Source organism: Bubalus kerabau, chromosome 8 (assembly GCF_029407905.1).
Source record: "Bubalus kerabau isolate K-KA32 ecotype Philippines breed swamp buffalo chromosome 8, PCC_UOA_SB_1v2, whole genome shotgun sequence".
In the NCBI taxonomy this organism is placed as follows: domain Eukaryota; kingdom Metazoa; phylum Chordata; class Mammalia; order Artiodactyla; family Bovidae; genus Bubalus; species Bubalus kerabau.
The window spans coordinates 115,026,561-115,049,123 of NC_073631.1; the positions used below are offsets into that span (position 1 = coordinate 115,026,561).

The window sequence follows — 22,563 nt, forward strand, 5'->3', positions numbered from 1 at the left end:
AACACTCCAATCTCCCAATGCAGGGGTCCAGGTTTGATCCCTGGTCAGCAAACCAGATCCCACATGCTGCAACTCAGACCTGGCACAGCCAAATAAATAAATAAAGAGTAAAATATTTTTTGAAAAAAAGGATATCAGCAAAAGTTCTTACTCTTATGGAACTTACTTTTGAACAGAAGAAGACAAACAATAAATAAATGAAGCGCTCTCTGTAGTATGTTGTATGGAAAGAACTATCATGGGGGGAAAATAAAGCAGAAAAGGAGTGGGGGGCGCCTGGCCAAGGGAAAGCAGTAGGTAAATTGTGCTTTTGATAAGGAAGTCGCAGAAATAATCACTGAGAAGATAATATTTGAACAGGACCTAAAGGGAGTGAGGGTTCCTCCATGCAGGTAGATAGCTGGAAAATGAGGGCCCCAGGCAGAAGAACCAGCAGGTGCAAAGGCTGTGAGGCAGGAACATGCTGGCATCTGTGGAGACAGCAGAGAAGCCTGTGTGGTCAGGTGAGGAGTGAGCAAGGAGGAGAATAATGAGAGGCTGAGTCAGAGACAATGGGGATGATCACAAAGGGCCTGGCTGGCCAGGATGAAGACTCAGAGTGAGACTGTTGCTGTTGATGTTCAGTCACTAAGCCGTGTCCAATTCTTTGGGACCCCCTGGTCTGTAATACACCAGGTTCTCCCATCCTTCGCTATCTCCTGGAGTTCACTCAAACTCATGTCTGTTGAGTCGGTGATGCCATCCAACCATCTCATCCTCTGTTGCCCCTCTTCACCTCCTGCCTTCAATCTTTCCAGCTTTAGGGTCTTTTCCAATGTGTAGGCTCTTTTCATCAGGTGACCAAAGTATTGGAGCTTCAGCTTCAGCATCAGTCCTGCCAATGTATATTCAGGGTTGATTTCCTTTAGGATTGACTGGTTTGATCTCCTTGCAGTCCAAGGGACTGTCCAGAGTCTTCTCCAGCACCAAAATTGGAAAGTATCAATTCTTTTGCGCTCAGTCTTCTTTATGGGATAGGAAGCCAAGGAAGGTTCCTGAGCAGAGGACAGCTCTGCCTTCCGTGTGCAGAGACTAGGGATGGAGACTAGGAGACTAAACTGGGCTGGGGAGACGTGGTGGAAGGGCAGAGGCAAGCAGGTTCATTAGTATGAAGGCTCGTACAGTAATCCAGGCAAAAGACAAGGGTGGCTTGGTCCAGGGATAGAAACTGAGGTGATGAAAAAGGTAAGATTCAGGGCATGTTTTGAAGACAGAACCAAGGAGCTTTGCTGACAGATCATACGTGTAACACAGGAGCAAGAGGTGAGTCAGGGTTTTTAGGCGGAAATAGCAGGAAGGATAAAGTGTCCATTAACTGAAATGTGGGAAATGGGTTGAGTTAGTTTTAGGAGAGGAAGTTCAAGAGTTTGGTTTCTCGTATGTATCTGAGGTTCCAGTGAGACATCTCCATTAATGTATGAGTAGTAAGAGAGCAGAGAAAGAGGGGACTCGCCTGAGAGTGAAGTGGGCTGAAGAGTGGCCACATTTGAAGGAGAGACTGCTGTGGGTCACGTGATCCAAGCAGACGCGAATGCAGGTGCAGTCCAGGTGATGGCCGTCAGGTCACTGATGGGAGCGGCCGGCACAGAGGCCCGGGGCCAGGGCGGGCGCTCTGTGTGGAGGGACGGGCTCCCAAGGGAGCCACACCAGGCGCTCTAGGTGCCAGTGGGAGCCCTGCGGCTGTGGAGATGGGGCAGAGTGGGTGAACTCAGATGCTTTTAGGAAACAGAAGTCTGCAGTACTTGGTTGAAATGCTATAAAGCAATCTAGGGTCAGGTGTTAAGAGAGAACTCAGAAATAGTGAAGGCTTGTTCAGATTTGTTCAGAGAGCAAAAAAATAGGAAACACAAGTAATTCATGATTGGTCTGATGGATGTTTCTTTGAATTTCAGGGACATAGTTCCATATTTTAAAGAACACGTGTAAGGCTGAGGAACGGCAGTGCTCAGAATCAATTGCATTGGTTTACAATGCAGGAGAAGGCAATGGCAACCCACTCCAGTACTCTTGCCTGGAAAATCCCATGGACGGAGGAGCCTGGTAGGCTGCAGTCCATGGGGTCGCTAGAGTCAGACACGACTGAGCGACTTCACTTTCACTTTTCACTTTCATGCATTGGAGAAGGAAATGGCAACCCACTCCAGTGTTCTTGCCTGGAGAATCCCAGGGACGGGGAGCCTGGTGGGCTGCCGTCTATGGGGTCGCACAGAGTTGGATACGACTGAAGTGACTTAGCAGCAGCACATCCATACAAGGGGCTTTCCTGGTGGCTTAGATGGTAAAGCGTCTGCCTACAATGCGGGAGACCTGGGTTCAATCCTTGGGTCGGGAAGATCCCCTGGAGAAGGAAATGGCAACCCACTCCAGTATTCTTGCCAGGCTACAGTCCATGGGGTTGCAAAGAGTCAGACACAACTGAGTGACTTCACTTTCAATTTTCACTTTCACACCCATATAAGGGTGTGAGAATTACCTGAAAGGAGATCTGGCCAAATATTCAGAGTAGTTATCTCTGGATGGTGGTATTCCCAGTGACTTTCTTTTTTATTTTTTCTGTTAACTTCCTAAGTTTTAATTACCCTGTGCTGTTTCACAACTTAAAATCAGAATATCAGTTTTGTTCCTCTGGAAGGAAAATGAAAGAGGCAAGGAAGAATCTCTGAAGTGATTTACAGTTAGCCACACTCTTGCTAAATAACTGGCTCCATTTTTAAGCTCTGAGATGTCAAAAGCTATTAGCACAAAGATTCCAATTTGAGTGGAAAAATGAGATAAAAAGTTGATGCCTTTAAATAATCATAAATAAGAAATAAAAGCTACATTTGCTGTACAGATTAATTAAAAGCAGGACCTAGAATATTAGATTAGTCTTTCTGAATATTGCTTACCATCAGGGGGAAGCAAGAAAGAGGATAAAAAGAATAATTTGTTGAGGCAAAGTGCACGACGGCTGAGAGGCAGTGAGGACCCATCTTTTTATTGATTTGCGTTTGGATTGATGAGGTTTCTAACCTAGAATAAAATCCTCTGCTCTGTTTCCTTGGTCTCAGTGAAGCCACCCAAAGTGCCGTGTATTTATCTTTTGTAAATTATGTTTATTTTTAATACTCTGTGCTCATGATTCTTTTATATGGCGAATGTCACACTTTGCTGATGGCATGAGACCACCCTGGCATCCTGCGTTTATATTTTATTTTACAGAGTGTTCTATGGGGCCTGTCTCCACAGTCCTGTATTGTGTATTTGTTCTCATCCTGCCTTCCCAGACACAATCCACACTTGGATCATTTATACCGTTTGCTGCATTAACTTGGAGATGATGGTCACGGATGGCCCATAATTGGTAGACTGTCAACATGCGTGAGCCTGGTGCTGTGAACCTTTATGGATTAGTGCACCTCTGAGCTAGTGGCTCAGAATGCAGAACAGCAATTGTGTTGATGGACATCGAAGCCGCGTTTAATGGAAACAAGACCCCAGGGCTGGGGGCGTGACATTAATATGAAATCCAGAGCAGAGAAATGACTGAGTCTCTTTCCTTTTCTCTATGCAGGAAGCCTCCAGATCCGGTACAACCTGGGTGGCACCCGGGAGCCCTATAACATTGACGTGGACCACCGGAGCATGGCCAATGGCCAGCCCCACAGCGTTAACATCACCCGTCATGAGAGGACCATCACTCTCAAGGTACGCACGTGTTACTCATCTGTCATCTGTGATACTGTGTTGCGGTCTCTGCCTGCTGTCACACTTGAGTGATGCTCCGTCGCTCAGTCATGTCCAGCTCTTTGCGACCCCAAGGATGGCAGCCCGCCAGGCTCCTCTGTCGATGGGATCCTCCAAGCAAGAATGCCAGAGTGTGTTGCCATTGCCTCCTCCCTCTGTCATACTTGGCTGTTGTTGGGTTTTGTTTTGTTTTGGTTTTGGTTTGGTTTTGGGTGGTTGGGGCAGGTGGTAGAGATGCTTCTGATACATTCTTCTACAAATTGCTAACCAGTGACGTAGAAAGACATGCAGTTGGTACAGGAAAGACAATGATGGTGTTGATGGAGAAGAGATTTCTTGGGAGAAGGTAGAATAAATGTTTGCTCCATATATTCTTCATAGCTTTTCCTGTGTATAGACCTGCACATCTATCAGCCTTCTGCTTTTATCCATTGCAGCATCTTTACCCTTCATGGTCTCAGATGTCTGAGGCTTATCACGTTTCCCAGCAAAGGTAATTTTGGTTTATCTGACCTACTTCCTTCACGACTCTAGTGCAGTGTGAATAACTGTTTTTTTTCCTTCTATAGATGCTTTGCCTTAAACATCTTCTGTACACATACCTTTCCCGGCATCTCAGACTCTGGTTGTGGGCTTTTTGTACACAAAGGGATAGTTTTATTATGACACTCAAATTTTATTTCAGGTTCATTGAGTGTCCCTCCCCTCCCCCCACCACCACCACTGATTTTTACAATGAAGAAGCCAGCCTGGGAGACACCATGAATCAAACATGACATGAGGTCTCCCCGGGAACTGAGCCAAAGATCAAGGCTGGAACTGTCACTGCGTTCTCTAGAAGGAGTTCAAAATAGATACCTGTCAGGAAAAAGAACGGCAGGGGGATGCTGTTTTGTCAGCCGAGCGGAGTGCCTTTTGGCAGGGGCTCAGCAGCCTCTCCAACCTCATTCGGATTCAGCTCATTGCCGTGGGAAGTTCAGGTTGCAAAGAATCAGCACAGGCCCCATCTCTTTTTGAGCCCTGGTGGATGTCAAATTCATAACTCGATATGGAGTTTACACTTGGCCTTTAGCAGGAAATGCTAGAGAGCGTTTTCAGGTGAGACCTTTCCTAGGAAAATGACAATGTGCAGAAGCAGCTTACTGTGCAGTCAATCAGATGGAGTGTAAATAAGGTTCTCTCATAGTGACGGACAGTCGCTAAGCCCAGCACAGTGCTTGGCACACGAGAGGTGCTACAGATTACTTACAGAGTAAACCGCCCCCATCCTTCACCACAAACTCAAGTCTGATTCAGAAGAGACAGCAAGTTCAGGTTTAGTATGGTTTATACCATTATGGGATACGAATGGTTTTATACCATTCTACCAACATTGTGTTCACTGGATTTTGATTAGACTCATTCACTTATTTTAAACTATGCCATCTGTCACCCCTCTCAAAGAAAGTGATTCTCTTGCCATTTCGCCACTGCAAAATAATATTAAAAGTTAAAAAAGCTCAGCAGTCAGCTTGAAGGACAGTGTCATGGAAGACAGCTGATTCCCCTGTGGAATTTTGCAAGAAAATGCCTCGTGTGTTGGGGCTGAGCCCTGTGGGCTGAGGAACTTCAGCAAAGATGAAGGTGGAGTGAGTGGGAGAGGAGAGTCCAGGTGATAAGCTAAATAATTCCATTTCTGGGTACAATTCCCCAGATGAGAGTCTGAAGCAAAGTAGGTCAAGAAGGCCTCCCTTCTGGCAAGTTCCACCAACTGGGAAATCTTTGGAACCAACCAGAAACTCTTGAAGAACAGATATCAGCTAAATCAGAGCTGCTATCTGCTGCAGTGAATCAGAGATTGCCCTGAAGAAGGGGAGAAGGATGGACTATTTTAAGGACTTGGGGCTTTTGAGGCAGGGAGAGGCCAAGAAGTCCAGACAATGCAGTAGCCAGAGGCCCGCAGAGTCCAGGGCACCGAAGAGGGCCGGGGGAGGTGGGGTCTGCTTCTATTGCTCTGGGTTCTTCTGGTTGCAAATGATAGATAACCAACTCAGAATTCATTTGTAGAGGAAATTCCTAGGGTAGGTTATAAAAAGACAGGAAAGAAGAGAAAAATCACAACTTTGAAACAGAATCCAGAAGACCTGGAGGATTCAAACAAAGACTAGGCCTGCAGTGAGCACCTCTCCGCTCTCATGTCTCTCTCTCTCCCTACATCATCTCTGCTTGCCCACCTCCCTCTGACAACTGGATTAACTCTTCTCACAGCATGCTCCATCTTCCAGACGTCATGGACCCAGACACTGAAGTCCTGGGCCCATGTCTTCCCAGTTTTGCTGTCAGAAGGAAGGTCCTAGTGCCTCAGTTCTCATTTTAAAACCCAGGGGAAGTCTCTGGTTGGCCGGGCTGGGGTCCCACACTCACCCTATCGTGGGGAGCGGGGCACAGTGACTGATGGCCCACAATCAGACCTCATGATCAGAGTGGGGAATTTGGCGGAGAGTCCTCCAAGGAACAGGACTAGAGCTCCAGGAAAAGGAAGACGTGGATGAGGATGAAAAACACTGGCCGTGTAACGCTTTGTAGTAAAGAAGACAGGAGCAGGAAGCATTCTAAAAGACATGGAACAGGGCTTCCCTGGTGGCTCAGTGGTAAAGAATCCGCCTGCCAATGCAGGAGACACAGGTTCAACCCCTGATCCAGGAAGATCCCACGTGCCTCGAAGCAACTAAGCCCGTGAGCCACAACTATTTTGCTTGTGCTCTAGAGCCGGGGAGCCGCAGCTACAGAAGCGCACGCACCATGGAGCCGGTGATCTGCAGCAAGAGAAGTCACTGCAACGGGAAGCCCGCTCACTGCAACTAGAGAGGAGCCCTTGGTCATGACACCTAGAGGAAAAGCCCACACAGCAATGAAGATCCAGCACAGCCCAAAAAAAAAAAAAAAATCTTTTTTTAAAAAAGAAAAGATGGGGAGCACATGTATACCTGTGGCGGATTCGTTTTGATATTTGGTAAAACTAATACAGTGTTTGAGGTTTAAAAATAAAATAAAATTTAAAAAAAAAAAAGAAAAAAGACATGGAGCAAATTCAGCCATAGAAATTGTGCCCAGGGTGTTGGAAAGCCCTGCCGCCCCAATTCTGTCACACAATGGAGTGCAATCGCCCTGAGATTTCTGGACGTGTTTAGAAAGCCAGATGGCATCACCCACTTGAATCCAGCCTGGACAGACTTCATGGTCTGGAGGGCTCTGGTCTTTCCAGCCCGGATGGAAACCAGAGGTAGACGCAGTGGAGGAAGAAAGCACACGGCACCTCCTTTCAGACCAGCGGATCTGATGGGCTCCCTGGGTCCACAGCCTGCTTTCTTTCAGGCAAGGGAGCCTGTTGAGTGTGGACATAACTCCAGGTGTACCTTTAGAACCCAAAAAAAACCACTCCAATTTTTTTTTTCCTGGGAACAATCTACAAATCCATCTTGAGAACTCCTACAACCTCAAGAATGCATGGAGAACAATATAATGTTAATCGTGATTATTTCTGTGTAAAGGATGATAAATGGTTTCATTTCCTCTAGAGTTTTCTATATTTCCTCATTTCTTATTACAAATGTGTGTTGCATTTTTATAATTGAACAAAAATGTAAAACACATATCTGGTTTGGTCCCTGGGTTGGGAAGATCCCTGGAGAAGGGACAGGCTGCCCACTCCAGGACTCTTGGGCTTCCCTGGTGGCTCAGCTGTTAAAGAATCTGCCTGCAATGCGGGAAACCTGGGTTCAATTTCTGGGTTGGGAAGATCCCTGGAGAAGGGAAAGGCTACCCATTCCAGTATTGTGGCCTGGAGAATTCCATAGACTGTATAGTCCATGGGCTCGCAAAGAGTCAGACATGACTGAGTGACTTTAAAAAAACACACATGTATCCGCCACCTATTCTGATAACCCCCAGTTATAATAAAATATAATGACAAATATATGTAAATAATTTTGAATTAAGATGTACTTCCAATCAAAGAACAAAAATAAGCCTAAGATGAATTTAAAACGCTGTGGAATGATGCCTTTGGAATTAAGGTGAAATTTTATATGTTTCTACATATACAAACATCATATAATTTAGATGATGTTTATCAACGTTTTTAGTGTTTTTAAAAGCAGGTTGGCTTTCCTAGCTGGGTTTGGCTAAAGCTAACATTAAATTAATTTGCATTCCCTGAGCACACACTGTCTGAAATGGTGCTGAGCACTTGAGGGAAATTGACCTTGGATGAAACATTTGCTGCCAAAAACAAAGTGCCCAATCTCCACATAGATAATGAAGAACTGACTCTCGGAGTTATCAGACAGCAACGTGAACCAGAGCCCATGACAACCCTCAAGTGGCATCGTTTACAAAAACTCACAGTCGCACCCGTGATAATAGCTAAAGGCTTAATGCCAGTCAGATGTAAAACAAACCCTGAGCAGGCAGAGAGCATCTGAACAAAGCGTTGTATCTGATGAAAATACGTGCCAGTTAACACGCATCTAAGAACTGAACATTACAAGGAATGACTTCAAAGTCTTGTGCTGCAAATCCTTTCTTCTTACTTTCCTTCCTGCCTGACATCTTTGGCTTCTCCCTTCCTTCTTCATTCCTTCCTTTCATCCCAACCACATTGCACAGGGTATCTAAGGTGATTTATAAGGAGTTCAGTTCAGTCATTCAGTTGTGTCCAACTCTTTACGACCCCATGGACTGCAGCATGCCAGGCTTCCCTGTCCATCACCAACTCCAGACCTTGTTCAAACTCATGTCCATCAAGTCGGTGATGCCATCCAACCATCTCATCCTCTGTCGTCCCCTTCTCCTCCTGCCCTCAATATTTCCCAGCATCAGGGTCTTTTCCAATGAGTCAGTTCTTCGCATAAGGTGGCCAAAGTATTGGAGTTTCAGCTTCAGCATCAATCCTTCCAATGAATATTTAGGACTGATTTCCTTTAGGACTGACTGGTTTGATCTTCTTGCAGTCCAAGGGACTCTCAAGAGTCTTCTCTAACACCACAGTTCAAAAGCATCAATTCTTTAGTGCTCAGCCTTCTTTATGGTCCAACTCTCACATCCATACATGACTACTGGAAAAACCATATTCTTTGACTAGATGGACCTTTGTTGGCAAAGTAATGTCTCTGCTTTCTAAGATGCTGTCTCAGTCTGTCATAGCTTTTCTTCTAAGGAGCAAGCGTCTTTTATTTCATGGCTGCAGTCACCATCTGCAGTGATTTTGGAGCCCAAGAAAACAAAGTCTCCCACTGTTTCCATTGTTTCCCCATCTATTTGCCATGAAGTGATGGGACCAGATGCCATGATCTTAGTTTTTTTAATGTTCAGATTCAAGCCAGCTTTTTCACTTTCATCAGGAGGCTCTTCAGTTCCTCTTCACTTTCTGCCATAAGGGTGATGTTATCTGCATACCTGAAAGTATTGATATTTCTCCCGGCAATCTTGATTCCAGCTTGTGCTTCATCCAGCATGGCATTTCTCATGATGTACTCTGCATATAAGTTAAATAAGCAGGGTGACAATATATGGCTTTGACATACTGCTTTCCCAATTTGGAACCAGTCTGTTGTTCCATGTCCAGTTCTAACCGTTGCTTCTTGACCTGTATACTGATTTCTCAAAAGGCAGATCAGGCGGTCTGGTTTTCCCATCTCTTTCAGAATTTTCCATAGTTTGTTGTGCTCCACACAGTCGAAGGCTTTGGCATAGTCAATAAAGTAGTAGATGTTTTTCTGGAACTCTATTGCTTTTTCTGTGATCCAGGGATGTTGGCGATTTGATCTCTGATTCCTCTGCCTTTTCTAAATCCAGCTTGAACATCTGGAAGTTCTTGGTTCACATACTGTTGAAGTTTGGAGAATTTTGAGCATCACGTTACTAACGTGTGAGATGAGTACAATTGTGTGGTAGTTTGAGCATTCTTTGGCATTGCCTTTCTTTGAGGTTGGAATGAAAACTGACCTTTCCAGTCCTGTGACCACTGCGGAGTTTTCCAAATTTGCTGGCATATTGAGTGCAGCACTCTTATAGGGAGTACCTACAGGTAAAGAATCTGCCTGCAATGCAGGAGACGCAGGAGATGTAGGTTCGATTACTAGGTCGGGGAGATTCCCCAGGGAGGAGAAAATGACACCTAAACAGAGAAGCCTGGTGGGCTACGGCCCAAGGGTCCAAAAGAGTCAGACATGACTGAGCCACTAAGCACAACAAGAACTAAATGAAACTGAGGATTAAAGCAAGTCACAAAAAGTAGGGCCCCAAGACAAGGAAGGAGCAGAATATAGTCACCCAGGTCAGGTCTTATCCATGTGTATAAGTTTGGACTTCTGGTGGCCAGAAGTCCACAGCCCATAAGAGCAAAATGTACCAGTTCTTGTAGAGAATTGAAATTTTTCTTACTCTATCATCCTTTTCTTTTCTTGTCTACCATGGATTGTATTTACTGGCATAGCAAGCTGCCCATAGCACGGTTCACTTGGCAACATCACGTGCATGATGGTAGCTCGTGTTTACTGGTGACAGTGGCCCAGGCATTGTGCTAGCACTTGGCACACATTCGCTCACCGAGTCTTCACAAGAGGCTTATGAGGAATGTACCCATTTTACAGATGGGGAAACTGCCGCTCCGACTGTGCTGTAGATCACCCAAGGTCAGGAAGCAGTGAGTGGCAAAAGCCTAGATGAACCTAAGTCTATCACACCTTATGGCTTCCATGTGCTCTTACCCGAATCACTTACTAGAGAAATGTCTAGGAGGGTGGCCGTAACATTTTGGAAGCGGATATCTCTGGCCAGTTAGAAACTGCGTGATGTTGTTCTCATTACTAAATACTTCAAAAATACACAAAAGCACAGAGAATAATAAAACATACACCTACAGACCCACCATCCAGACATTAAAAATGTTGGCATTTTGCTACATTTCTTCAGATTTTTAACAAAACACTGATAGCTGAAGGCCCTTCGTCCCCTCTGTTATATAATGGGTCCCTAGAGACGTGGTGCCCAGGGCCCTTCAGCAGGGTTTCTGCAACAAATGTATTTTTCACAAACCTGCTTGATGTAGCATTTCCTTGGGAAAGCCAAGCATCATTTAAAAATGGATTTCAGCCCAAACAAGTCTGCAGTCAGTAAGGTAGATGAGAAATGAAGAGGACAAGGGCCCAGATGAGACGATTTTCTGATATCCTGGCCTAATCCAAGGGTAAAATTAGCTCAAAAGAAAAATGAATTAACCACATCTTTGAATTAACCTCACATATGTGAGGGTTTCTAGAGGTTATACAATGGAGGGTTCAGGGCTGTGGTCTCTGAGTCCATTTTCTCTAAAAATCAAATGAACAGATGGTAAGATGTATCATTTTGGCTTCCATCTAACTGGAGGACCCTCCTGAAGAAGCTAACAGATTTGCTACAAGTAAAATGACTTTCTTTAAAAAAAAAAAAAAAAAAGAAACTCTAAATCCTCAGAAACAAATGATGACCAGGCCTCCAGACTGTTATACCATGAACAATATGACTTCAGTTGTTTTCTTTCAGATCAGATCAGATCAGTTGCTCAGTCGTGTCCGACTTTGTGACCCCATGAATCGCAGCATGCCAGGCCTCCCTGTCCATCACCAACCCCCGAGTTCACTCAGACTCACGTCCATCAAGTCAGTGATGCCATCCAGCCATCTCATCCTCTGTCGTCCCCTTCTCCTCCTGCCCCCAATCCCTCCCAGCATCAGAGTCTTTTCCAATGAGTCAACTCTTCGCATGAGGTGGCCAAAGTACTGGAGTTTCAGCTTTAGCATCATTCCTTCCAAAGAAATCCCAGGGCTGATCTTCAGAATGGTCTGGTTGGATCTCCTTGCAGTCCAAGGGACTCTCAAGAGTCTTCTCTAACACCACAGTTCAAAAGCATCAATTCTTCGGCGCTCAGCCTTCTTCACAGGCCAACTCTCACATCCATACATGACCACAGGAAAAACCATAGCCTTGACTAGATGAACCTTTGTTGGCAAAGTAATGTCTCTGGGTCTTCAAAACAAATATTCCTCCAAGTCACTGAATTTCATCTCTTCAGTATGATCAATTTCTTACCCGCTATTAATCATAACTTCAACAAAATTGTATAAAAACTGTTGCGTTGATTGCTAATTGAGTTGTATATTGAATATGAATCCTAAAAAATGGTCAGAATTAACCAACAATAGCCGCACACAGTGCTTTCTAAACTCCAGGGATCAAGAAAAAGACACAGACACCAGGATAACACCAGTTGCTGTAACAACCGAAAATGTCAGTGGCTTAACCCAATGAAAGTCTACCTTATGTCAGATATATTTTTTAAAAAGGAAAGTCCTGTGGTCTGTAACCATGCTAGATAGGGTTTACTAGGGCTTCCCTGGTAGCTCACATGGTAAAGAATCCACCCACAGTGCAGGAGACCCAGGTTCGATCCCTGGGTTGAGAAGATCCCCTGGAGAAGGAAATGGCAACCCTCTCCACTATCCTTGCCTGGAGAATCTCCATGGACAGAGGAGCAGGGCGGGGTACAGTCCATGGGGTCGCAGAGTCGGACACGACTGAGCGACTAAACACAGGTACAGGGCTTCCCAGGTGGCGCTAGTGGTAAAGAGCCCACCTGCCAGTGCAGGAAATGTGAGACACGGGTTCAATCCCTGGGTCAGTAAGAACCCCTGGAGAAGGCGTGGCGACCCACTCCAGTATTCTTGCCTGGAGAATCCCATGGACAGAGGAGCCTGGTGGGCTACAGTCCATAGGGTCGCAAAGAGTCAGACACGACTGAAGGGACTTGGCATGCACACAGACACTCTGAGAACCCCCTGTGGCTGCCCTTGGCAATGAACACAATGATAATCATTCCTAGGGCTTCCAGGGACCATTTCCTGCAGACGTTAGTTGCTCGGAGGGTTGTTTTATACTCACAAGCCTCTGCAGACCAGACCAGTGGTTTCTTTTGCCTATATAATTCCTTCAAAGCCTGAGTTGGCTTCTGACCTATCCACTTCTGGTCAGTTTCTCATACCAGTAGATAACCCTACATTCTTTCCTAGGCATGGTTCTTGGACCAACATAATTACTCACTTCCCCAGAACCGTGCCTCTCTCTGAAGGCCATGGCCATCTGAAACAAAAGGCTTATGTGGGGGACAAAGACTTTTAATTTTAACTTCGCCCGTGGGGCTGAATTAGTTTGCTGAGCTGGAAAATCTAACTGTGCCTTCATTAGTCAAAGCTTTTTGCAGTTTTATTCCTTATTCTCTGGCGTGAGGCTGTAAAGTTTTGAACTTTTCTCTATCCCTCGCATTGATGTTTGGACACTGGTCAGTTTTTTCTGAACTCATCTCTTTCTTGACATGGGCAGCAAGAAGCAACCCATTACTGTGACCATTCTGGCTCTTTCCAAGCACTTTCCCGAAATCCACAGGGCACAGGCTAAGTCTGTCTTCCAGGTTCCGTGAGATGACAGCTTTATAAAGCATTTTATTGCATATCTTTATTGTCCATCTTTCTAGCCCCTAATATCCATACCCCAGGATATGCTACAAATTTTAGGTTTCTGTTATGTCAGTACTCTGCTTCAAAGTGCTCATTTGTGTATTTGTTGGGGTTCTATTAGCTACTGTAACAAAAGAAATTCATAGATTGTGGTGATGGGTTCATGGGCATATACTTAACTCCAGACTCATCAAGTGGTATATACTAACTAGGTTTGGCTTTTTGTGGGTCAAAATGATATAAAATAGATTTCCATGAAAATTGTTGGAGAAATTTTAATGGCAGAAAAATGAGAAGTAAGTCAATTATGGACTTATAGGGGAGCCATATATGTTAGGTAACATGAAACATTGATGAGGGCACCACTTTTGGGATGTGGAGAACTGTTCAGTTGTAAGCTGTTTCAAGTAACTTCCTGAAGCCAGGAGAAATTCTGTCTGTACTAGAAGGGCCTGAGTCATCATGTTATGCCATGTTCAATATATTCATATGTATCTTTGTTTGGGATGCTCAGCCTTATGAGTTGGGAGCCTCTGGTACTATTAGCCCACTAGAAGGATGGGAAGACTGAGATAGAGGACATCCAGGTGACCAGTTAAATCCCAGTGCTCGCAACAGACAAACTCCTATCTAGAACCCATATAACCAGACCCCCCACCCCTCCCTGCCACAGGGGCTGGTCACCACTCACCCCATTGCCTCTTTGTTGCTTTTGAGAGCCATCAAGAGTCCCAAGCTCACCCCTCTCAGCTTGCCTTATAAACTTTTGAAAATTTTTAAGAGTTTTAAATAAAAGTAAATCATTGGGGGGAGTTAGTGTTTGAAGTCAATTAGGGTCGTGGTGGGAGATGGGGAGTAGCACATTCGTCTGATAAACTCTTTGGACCAGTGTTGTGTTTAAAGACGGGAAGGTGCAGAGAACAACCCAGGAGGTGATAAGACAGCCTCCCACGTGGCTCAGAGGGCGCCACCTGCAGCTGGGAGATGAAACATGCATGTGGGAGCTCCAGGAAGAGAGGCTGATAGAGCAAGCTCTTTAGAAACTGCTGGGGGACTTCCGTGGTGGTCCAGTGGTTAAGACTTCATCTTCTAATGCAGGGAGCTCAGGTTCAATCCCTGGTTGGGGCACTAAGACCCCACATGCCTCGCAGCCAAAAAAGCCAAAACATAAAACAGAGGTAATGTTGTAACAAATTCAGTAAGGACTTAATAAAAAAGGTCCATATTTAAAAAAAAAATCTTTAAGAAATTGCTGGATCTGCTTATAAAGATGATTTGGTACAAGTAGCTTTTCTCATGAATATTAATACAGATGCCAGGAATTCCTCCTCAACCCGCCACAGGAAAAGCTTATTAGGGCAATAATAATAACACTGATAGTGTTAGTCATAGTTGTGAAGACAATTACCATTTCTCGAGTGTACCAGTCTGTCTTCATGCTTTACAGGCTGCACTTGATGTAAATCATGTTCCTGTGAGATAAGTACCATTATTCCCATTTTACAGACGATGAAACAGAGACGTAGAAAGGTCAGCAAGGGGTCGAGTTGAGGTCCAAACCTAGATCTGCCTGATTCCCACGCCCAGACCCTAAACACTCTAATTTAACTAGTGATTAAACTGACTGTGGATTAGGTGGCCTGGTCACAGACAATAGAGGACCCTTCCTCAAATATATCCACCTACTTTGGAAAACTGACTCAGCACAGTTTCTACAAAGTGTTGCTAGGGGACAAATGGAAGGTGTAGACAAGTACATACAACCTGACCTCAGTGTTTAAAGAAAGCTAATGACATGGAACCTTTAAAACAAAGCATCAGTAGTGTGTGTGCTAAACAAGATACAAAATATGGAGCCTGCTGCAATTGATGAAACGGTTTAGTCATTTTTTGAAATACCAAATTATATGAGAGTCTTCTTAGAAAAAGATAATGTACTAGGGGAAAAACATATTTTTTAAAAGAAAAGCCTATTGAGATTTGCTGGATGTCAAAATCACTTAGAATCACTTTTCTAAGTGAAAAAGAAGTAAGTGGCCCTACTCTCAGGCCTGTGTGTGTGCCACCTGGAAAGTTCCCAATCGGTTCTTCAGGAAGCGTGGACATGACCTCCGGTACTTTCGTTTGAGCATCCTTCTTTCCTGTGCTACTGTGGAGCCTGGCCTGAAATTAGATGCCAAAACTCAGATGAATTATTTAAAAACGTGTGTCTTTATTACCCTCAAACTTTCTGCCAATAAAGAACAATATTAAAAAAGTGTATTGCTGTAAACACACCTGAAAAATTTTAATATCAGAAGTTGTTCAAGTCTTTATGAAAGAAAACAACGCTGTTGGGATGCATTAAATCTTTTCAGGGATGTCAGAACAAATAAAGAAAGTTGACCTCACTAGTCTAAGGCCCTGCTCTGAAATCACACTGTCTGTAACGTCTTCCTTTGGCTAATTTAGTGCTTCTCTACTTGGACGATGAGCTCACTGCCTAGGTTGTGCACTCAAAGTGGGTTTGACAGAAGGGAGGAGGTCGTAGGAATAGTGATGAGCCCCTTGGTGTCTCCAGTCCTTCCCTCCCGGTGCTCTGGCTGACCCACACACGGGCTCTCTGTTGGGGTTCTTGGCAAGTGTATTCCTGCTTCACTTTCTGCCTTCGTGGAAGACTGACTCAGATGTTTGATTCTGTGGAGGACATCGGTCAATGTTTTATTCATTTCTCATATCACGGTTGCTTTTTACTTGCAGAGCTGTGTTTGTCTCTTTTACCCATGGACTGTAGCCCACCAGGCTCCTCTGTCCATGGGATTTCCCAGGCAAGAACACTGGAGTTCTTCTTCAGGGCATTTTCCCAACCATGGGATCAAACCCACATCTCCTGCTTGGCACCACATCTTCTGCTTGGCAGGCATATTCTTTACCCCTGAGCCTCCAGGGGAGCTCTTTCACATCATTACACTGGTTTAATTCTATAGAAGATGCCTGGGAAGGGAAGAGACAGGGATGTCTGTTGGAAACTGGCCCATCAGTTTGGTCTGTATCAGAGTTTATTCTGTTTTGTTTGTAATACTTCCATGTGTCCAGATAAACCTATTCACAAGCAAGACACACATCAAAAACCTCATGACCTCATTAATTTTGTGTCATTTGGTTTTAGATCGGGCTGGGCACTTGGCCTGTTGAAGGGTATTTTAGTTTTCTATGTTTTCTATGTTTAATTCTGAACAGAAAGTAGGATATTTGATGAAGTGTCTCCAAAAAAGAGAAACAAGATAAGCAACCATCAATGCCAAGGATTCTGCCCCCTGCCATGCGTTCAGACCAGCCTTTACACCAAGACCATCTCTATGCTTAGTGGTCTGGGCACCCACAATGTAAGGGCACAATTTCGAGATGTGCAGTTGAGATGTGTGGTGAAGATCCGGCTTCAGATAAAACATTCTCAAGATGGTCCTGGCATGTCCATGTTCCGTTAACAGTGCAATTTTCCTATATTAAAACTATATGAGGATCACTAAGAATTTAACACAATGATATCTGCTTGACATTATCTCTCACCCTTGTCCATCACTCAGCCCATGGCATGATGGGAAACTCCAAACAGCAACCATCCATTAATCCTGACTTGGGTAAAATCAGTTATCAGTTATTGATGATCAGATGGTCATCAATACCATCCCATAAGGCTACTTATGAAGTGCAATTAAAATGGAATCAGCTTCACTGAGTATACATTGAGAAGAACAAATATATGCTATGAACCTCTTACATGCAAGAAATCCAGGTAGATTTTGATGAGTTGATGGAGCAGAGGAGAATGACAAAATGTATCTTTTACCCTCAAGGAGTTTATATTTTGAGAGAAACAAAAAACTGTGTATACACACTTGATATATTAATGCATTTGTTGTTGTTCAGTCGCTAAGTCGTGTCCAACTGTTTGGGACCCTATGGACTGCAGCATGCCAGGCTCCCCTGTCCTTCACTATCTCCTGGAGTTTGTTCAGACTCATGTCCATTGAGTCGGTGATGCAGTCTAATCATCCCATCCTCTGTTGTCCCCTTCTTCTCCTGCCCTCAGTCTTTCCCAGCATCAGGGTCTTTTCCAATGAGTCAGCTCTTCACATCAGGTGGCCAAAGTATTGGAGCTTCAGCTTCAGCTTCAGTCCTTCCAGTGAATATTCAGGGCTGATTTCCTTTAGTTCAGATGATAGAAGCTCATCTCACCTATTTCTCCTCTGGAAGAGACTTATTAACAAGTTGGCTCCCAGTCAGCATGTAAATCATAGACAAGGAATCCAGAAAAAGAGAGGGTCAGCAGTCTGGGCTAGTAATAAGACCTTAGTTCATGAAGCAAGATTTCTCTTTGAGGATGCTCTGGGTCTAAAATGAGACCCCCACGGATTGGGACTGTTAAATTCAGAAGTCATTACTAAGACATTCTGAAATGCCCTTATTGATAGACTCCTCCTCTTCCCAAATGTATTATCTGGCTAGTTACCTAACTCTCTGTTTACTTATATGTAGAGTGGGAATAAGGCTGCCTATTTTAATGGGACTTGTGTGTGTCTGTTAAATGAAAATATCTAGCATATTCTATGGCCCAATAGATGCTACTTCCCTTCCTTCCCCAGCCGCTTCTCTTTCTTAAAAGCAAAAAAGCAAGAGAGCAGCTGTCAGGTCGTTATCAACAGGGCCTTCAGGACCAAGGTTCCATCGATTTTCTGTTCAACCCGGGGAGCCAGTCCCCAGCACCCCGTGTGTTCTTGGCAGGTAATATGACCGGAGCTTCCAGGAGCCATAGTCTGATGGAGGAGACCAGCCATCACATGGACATCAATGAAAAAGTATGAACTTGTGCTGAAGAAGCGTAGCAGAGGGGGAAACTGATCATCCTGGGGCAGAAGGAACAGACCAGAGCAGACAGGAAGACTCTCAAACTGCTCCTTACCATTCCCATGAGGGGCCCGAGGACCACATTATCATACTTATTTTTTACCACAGGGATCCAATATTTGCTCCTCTGCAAATCATAAAATTTACAGAGAGGAACCAAATAAAAATATACGTTCAACCCATCAAACTCATCTGATCTGAAACAGAAAAAGACTCCTAATGAATATGTCAACACCTGCAAGTTTTTCATTTCTTTTCTGAAGCAATTTCATCTGCAAATGAATAATGCTTTCTGGGGCCGGACAGGACCTCCATTTCTGCACTGCAGAAAAATGTGTTTCCTTCGCTTTACATTTCTCACACTGCTCAGTTGGGAAAGCAGCTGCGATGCAATTTCGGATCCAGTTTAGGGTGTGAGATGTCAGTTCTCGCTTTCCTCCTCCAGAAGGCAGCCAAAGCTTATAAGCCCAAGGTTGGAGAGTTCATTTTTCCCCCCCGAAGCACATTAAGTTCATAAATCATCTCTCAAGAAAGAAGATAAGGTTCCCAGATTTCTATTTTGTCGGGCATGAAAACTGAAGCCCAATCTGTAAGGCATTATATCCTCATATCCACCTGCGGTGCACAAAAATCACTCTTAGAGATGGTAATTCTCGAAGCTATTTTTTAGCGTGATGGGCAGAGAGGTGTTTCCCGAGCACAAGTAACTGAAAGCAGGTTCCTGTCCCACATGAATGTGTCTCCTCTCCGAAGAATAAGTGTGTCTCCACACGCAGTCTGAGGTTTGAAGGATGGCAAGCTGCCCTTCTGTTCAGTAAAGGGAAAAGTCAGCCCCGACACTGAGCAGGAGGATTTTGATAGATGGATGGCGGGGAGCGGGTCCGGAGCTGATGCTGAAATGCCCTCTAGTGGTCATTAGCCAGAACCAGTGCTGAGCGTGGGGAAGCGAAAACTTTCTTGTGAAACTAGCTCAGGTGAGGTTTCTAAAAACACCCATCTAATGAAAGAAGGCTGAGCGCCAGAGAACTGATGCTTTCAAACTGTGGTGCTGAACAACTCTTCAGAGCCCCTTGGACTGCAAGGAGATCAAACCAGTCAATCCTAAAGGAAATCAACACTGAATATACATCGGAAGGACTGATGCTGAAGCTGAAACTGCAATACTTTGGCCACCTGATGTGAAGAGCTGATGCATTGGAAAAGACCCTGATGCTGGGAAAGATTGAAGGCGGGAGGAGAAGGGGACGACAGAGGATGAAATGGTTAGATGGCATCACCGACTCAATGGACGTGAGTTTGAGTAAACTCCGGGAGTTGGTGATGGACAGGGAAGCCTGGCATGCTGCAGTCCATGGGGTCGCAAGAGTCAGACATGACTGAGCGACTGAACAACATCAAGAGTCAGGAGTTGTAACATGGGTCATTTGCATCTAATGGGAGATACTTGGATGGCCATGAGGCTTGGGGTTGCTTATGTAAATGAGAACTTGACTCCAAGTTCAAAGGTACAGCCCAGGGGGTTCGCTCCCACCTCTTCTTCTCACAGCTCTGTTCCTGAGCCCTGGGCACTGGAGCCTCAAGAACGGTTTGCTGAGTGACTGGATAAATGAACAAACCGCGGTCATCAGTAATGGATTCTGAGCCCACAGGCTGCATTTGAGAGCACACAGGTCCTTTCTGCTTCCTAAGGTGCATTTGATTTGCATTCTTCCCTGACATCGCCTGCGACCTAAAAGAATTAGCCTCACTCTAACAGCTTTGAGACGAGGAAATGTGATCCGAATGCTGGAAAGGAAATGGTAATAAAAAAAACTTCCCCGGGTGGATGCAAGGGTCTGAGCCAGTTGTTCAAAAGTGAAGATGGAGAAAGAGCATCAGAAAGGAAGCGGAGGGGACTTCCCTGGTGGTCCAGTGGTTAAGATTCTGTGCTCCCAATGCAGGGGGGCGTGGGTTCAAACCCTGGTCAGGGAACCAAGATCCCTCATGCCGCACAGCGTGACCCAAAAAAAAAGCAAAACAACAAACAGGAAGTGACGTAAAAGACCACCCCTCCCAGCATCCTCAGGCAGGCCGCCAGCAGAAGTTAACCTGGAGGACAGACAGAAAACTGAGCCCACACCTCCCCAGTGAGAATGACGGCAGGGTGTAGACAGCTGACCTCGTAGCCTCTACCCATGCCGTGTGCTTCACCTCAAAGCCTGACACCACAAGTGGGCCACGGTGCCACCGGAGAAGGGGCGGACAGATTGCTGCAGCCTCTGACCTCCAATGTTGAGATCGTCTCTGAAAACCCATCCTGCAGCCAGAGGTGGGTCGTGTAACTCAGGAGACCCACAGAAGGAGAGGCAGCAAGACGAGGCCGAGAAGGACCCCGCGTAGAGGTGAGGCTGGGGTGCCCCTGCCCTCTGCTCGTTCCCAGGAGAGTTTTTGTGCAGCTGCTGTGGGCACCCTGCCAGCCCAGCTTTGCAGCTGCACAGGGTCCAAGCAGACACGGTGGAGAAGCCCAGACCCTGCAGGCCCCCAGACCCCTGGGTTATGCCTCTCAGGAGCTATGTGTCCTTATAGGTAACATCACTTAATCTCCCAGGGCCTTGGTTTCTGCAACTGTAAAATGGGGCAAATGAGAATCTGTGTCCACTAGCTTGCCTGCAGATTCAGTGAAGTAATAGGTAAGTGTAAGTCGCTCAGTCGTGCCCAACTCTTTGCGACCCCATGAACTGCAGCCCACTAGGCTCCTCTGTCTATGAGATTTTCCAGGCAAGGATACTGGAGTGGGTTGCCATTTCCTTCTCCAGGGTATCTTCCCAAGCCAGGGATGGAACCCGGGTCTCCTGCACTGCAGGCAGATTCTTTGCCGACTGAGCTACAATATATGCAACATACCTAAGGTGGGATCTGACCTGGAGTTGACTTTCAAGAAATGTTAGATGCTATACTTCTGATACTGATGATAGAGAAGAGGAGCAAGTAGAGGACCAAATCTTGGGGAGATATTCTTGGCACTTTTCCTCCTTCTGCCAAGTCCTCTCAGCCACGTATTGTTTCTTCCCAAGATTGTCAACAGAGCCCAGGTACAACATGTCAAGGACCAAACCTTCTCTAAAATATTAATGAAGAGCTGGAACTGGGCAGAGTACCGAGTGGGTCTGAGGTTACCAAGAGGTTTAAGATCCACAGATCCTCCCAGCCCTGTTCTGGAGCAGATTTGAAAACAGGCTCCAAGTCCAAAGCTAAATCTAACAGGCTCCCAGGTGGAGGACTGTTTTGGTCCATTTTGTCATAACTTTGACATACATACACATGCACGCACACAGCTGGCTCGCAGAAGTGAAAGCTCTCCTTACATTTCTAAACCTCATTTCTCCTAGTCTTTTCCATCTGCCACCACCTCTGCTATATCCTTCCACCCCTTCCCACACTCGACTTCTTGCAACAGGCTCCAAACATAGCCTTAAAAGATGAGTGTTTCCAGGGAGGAGAGCTTTCCTGCTTTCTGTAAAGTCAGCAGAACTGGCCATCACACCGAGCCATGAGACCCGTGGCTTTCACCCCACATTCTGAGGTCACTCTGTGTTTAACGATCTCTTTGATACACCTTTATACGCTGTCACCTGGGACAGGATTTAAAGGATGTGTTTATCAGTCCTCTGATAACTGCCAATTTTTAGACTGTTGTTATTGCAGCCGAAAAATACTGGCAAAGTAATATAGACAGAGCCTCTGTATGAAAAAGAATGTGTTTGCTGAGCTTTCTTAATATCCAGGACTTTATTTTACAGTTAAAAATCAATAGAAATGTTTTCAACCACACAAAATGAGTTCATGTTTATTATTAGTCTTTTTCTGCCATTACCATGTCGTGATTGCAGAGTGAGCCAGGTCAACCTAAGCTTTATTGAAACACCATTAAAGAAACAAACTCAAACTCGTTTAAATACTGAAGCCAGTGCCTTAGAAAGATCAATAAAGTAAAGGCTCCCAGAGTTGCTTAACTTAAATGCCCCACATATGAGGATCGTTCCACAAGCACATGAGCAAACCTAGAAGGCAGCCAACAAGGAAGAAAAAGCCGTTTCATTAAATAGGTTTAGAACTGCAAAGCCCTTAACCTTAGTCTGATTAGACATGAAGCATTTAAATTTTCTCAGTATTTTAAACATCATCTAGAGAAGAACCATTGATCAATGAATGCCATTTATTCAGGAAAGCCATTAGCTTTTAGGGTTAGGGGAGTGACTGTGATCAAAATTGCAGGTTCATCTCTTTAAAAATAACCAACACAGGATCATGCTCTAAAGTCCTAGACCTGCTTGGAGCCAGGAAATGTTCTTTCTAATGACCCTTATCCTGGTGGCCTGCACACAGTCATGTGTATTCAATC

The 22,563-nt window shown here is 45.0% G+C and overlaps 1 protein-coding gene across 2 annotated transcripts in view; it reads left to right on the forward strand.

Annotated features, from left to right (window-relative positions):
• Window positions 1–22,563, forward strand: part of LOC129659633 (contactin-associated protein-like 2) — a 648,365-nt gene that overhangs the window by 578,720 nt on the left and 47,082 nt on the right. For both annotated transcript variants that reach the window (XM_055591213.1, XM_055591212.1), the window contains exon 9: window positions 3,593–3,726. In XM_055591213.1, the coding sequence (XP_055447188.1) occupies window positions 3,593–3,726 (134 nt within the window). The remainder of the gene's footprint in view (window positions 1–3,592; window positions 3,727–22,563) is intronic.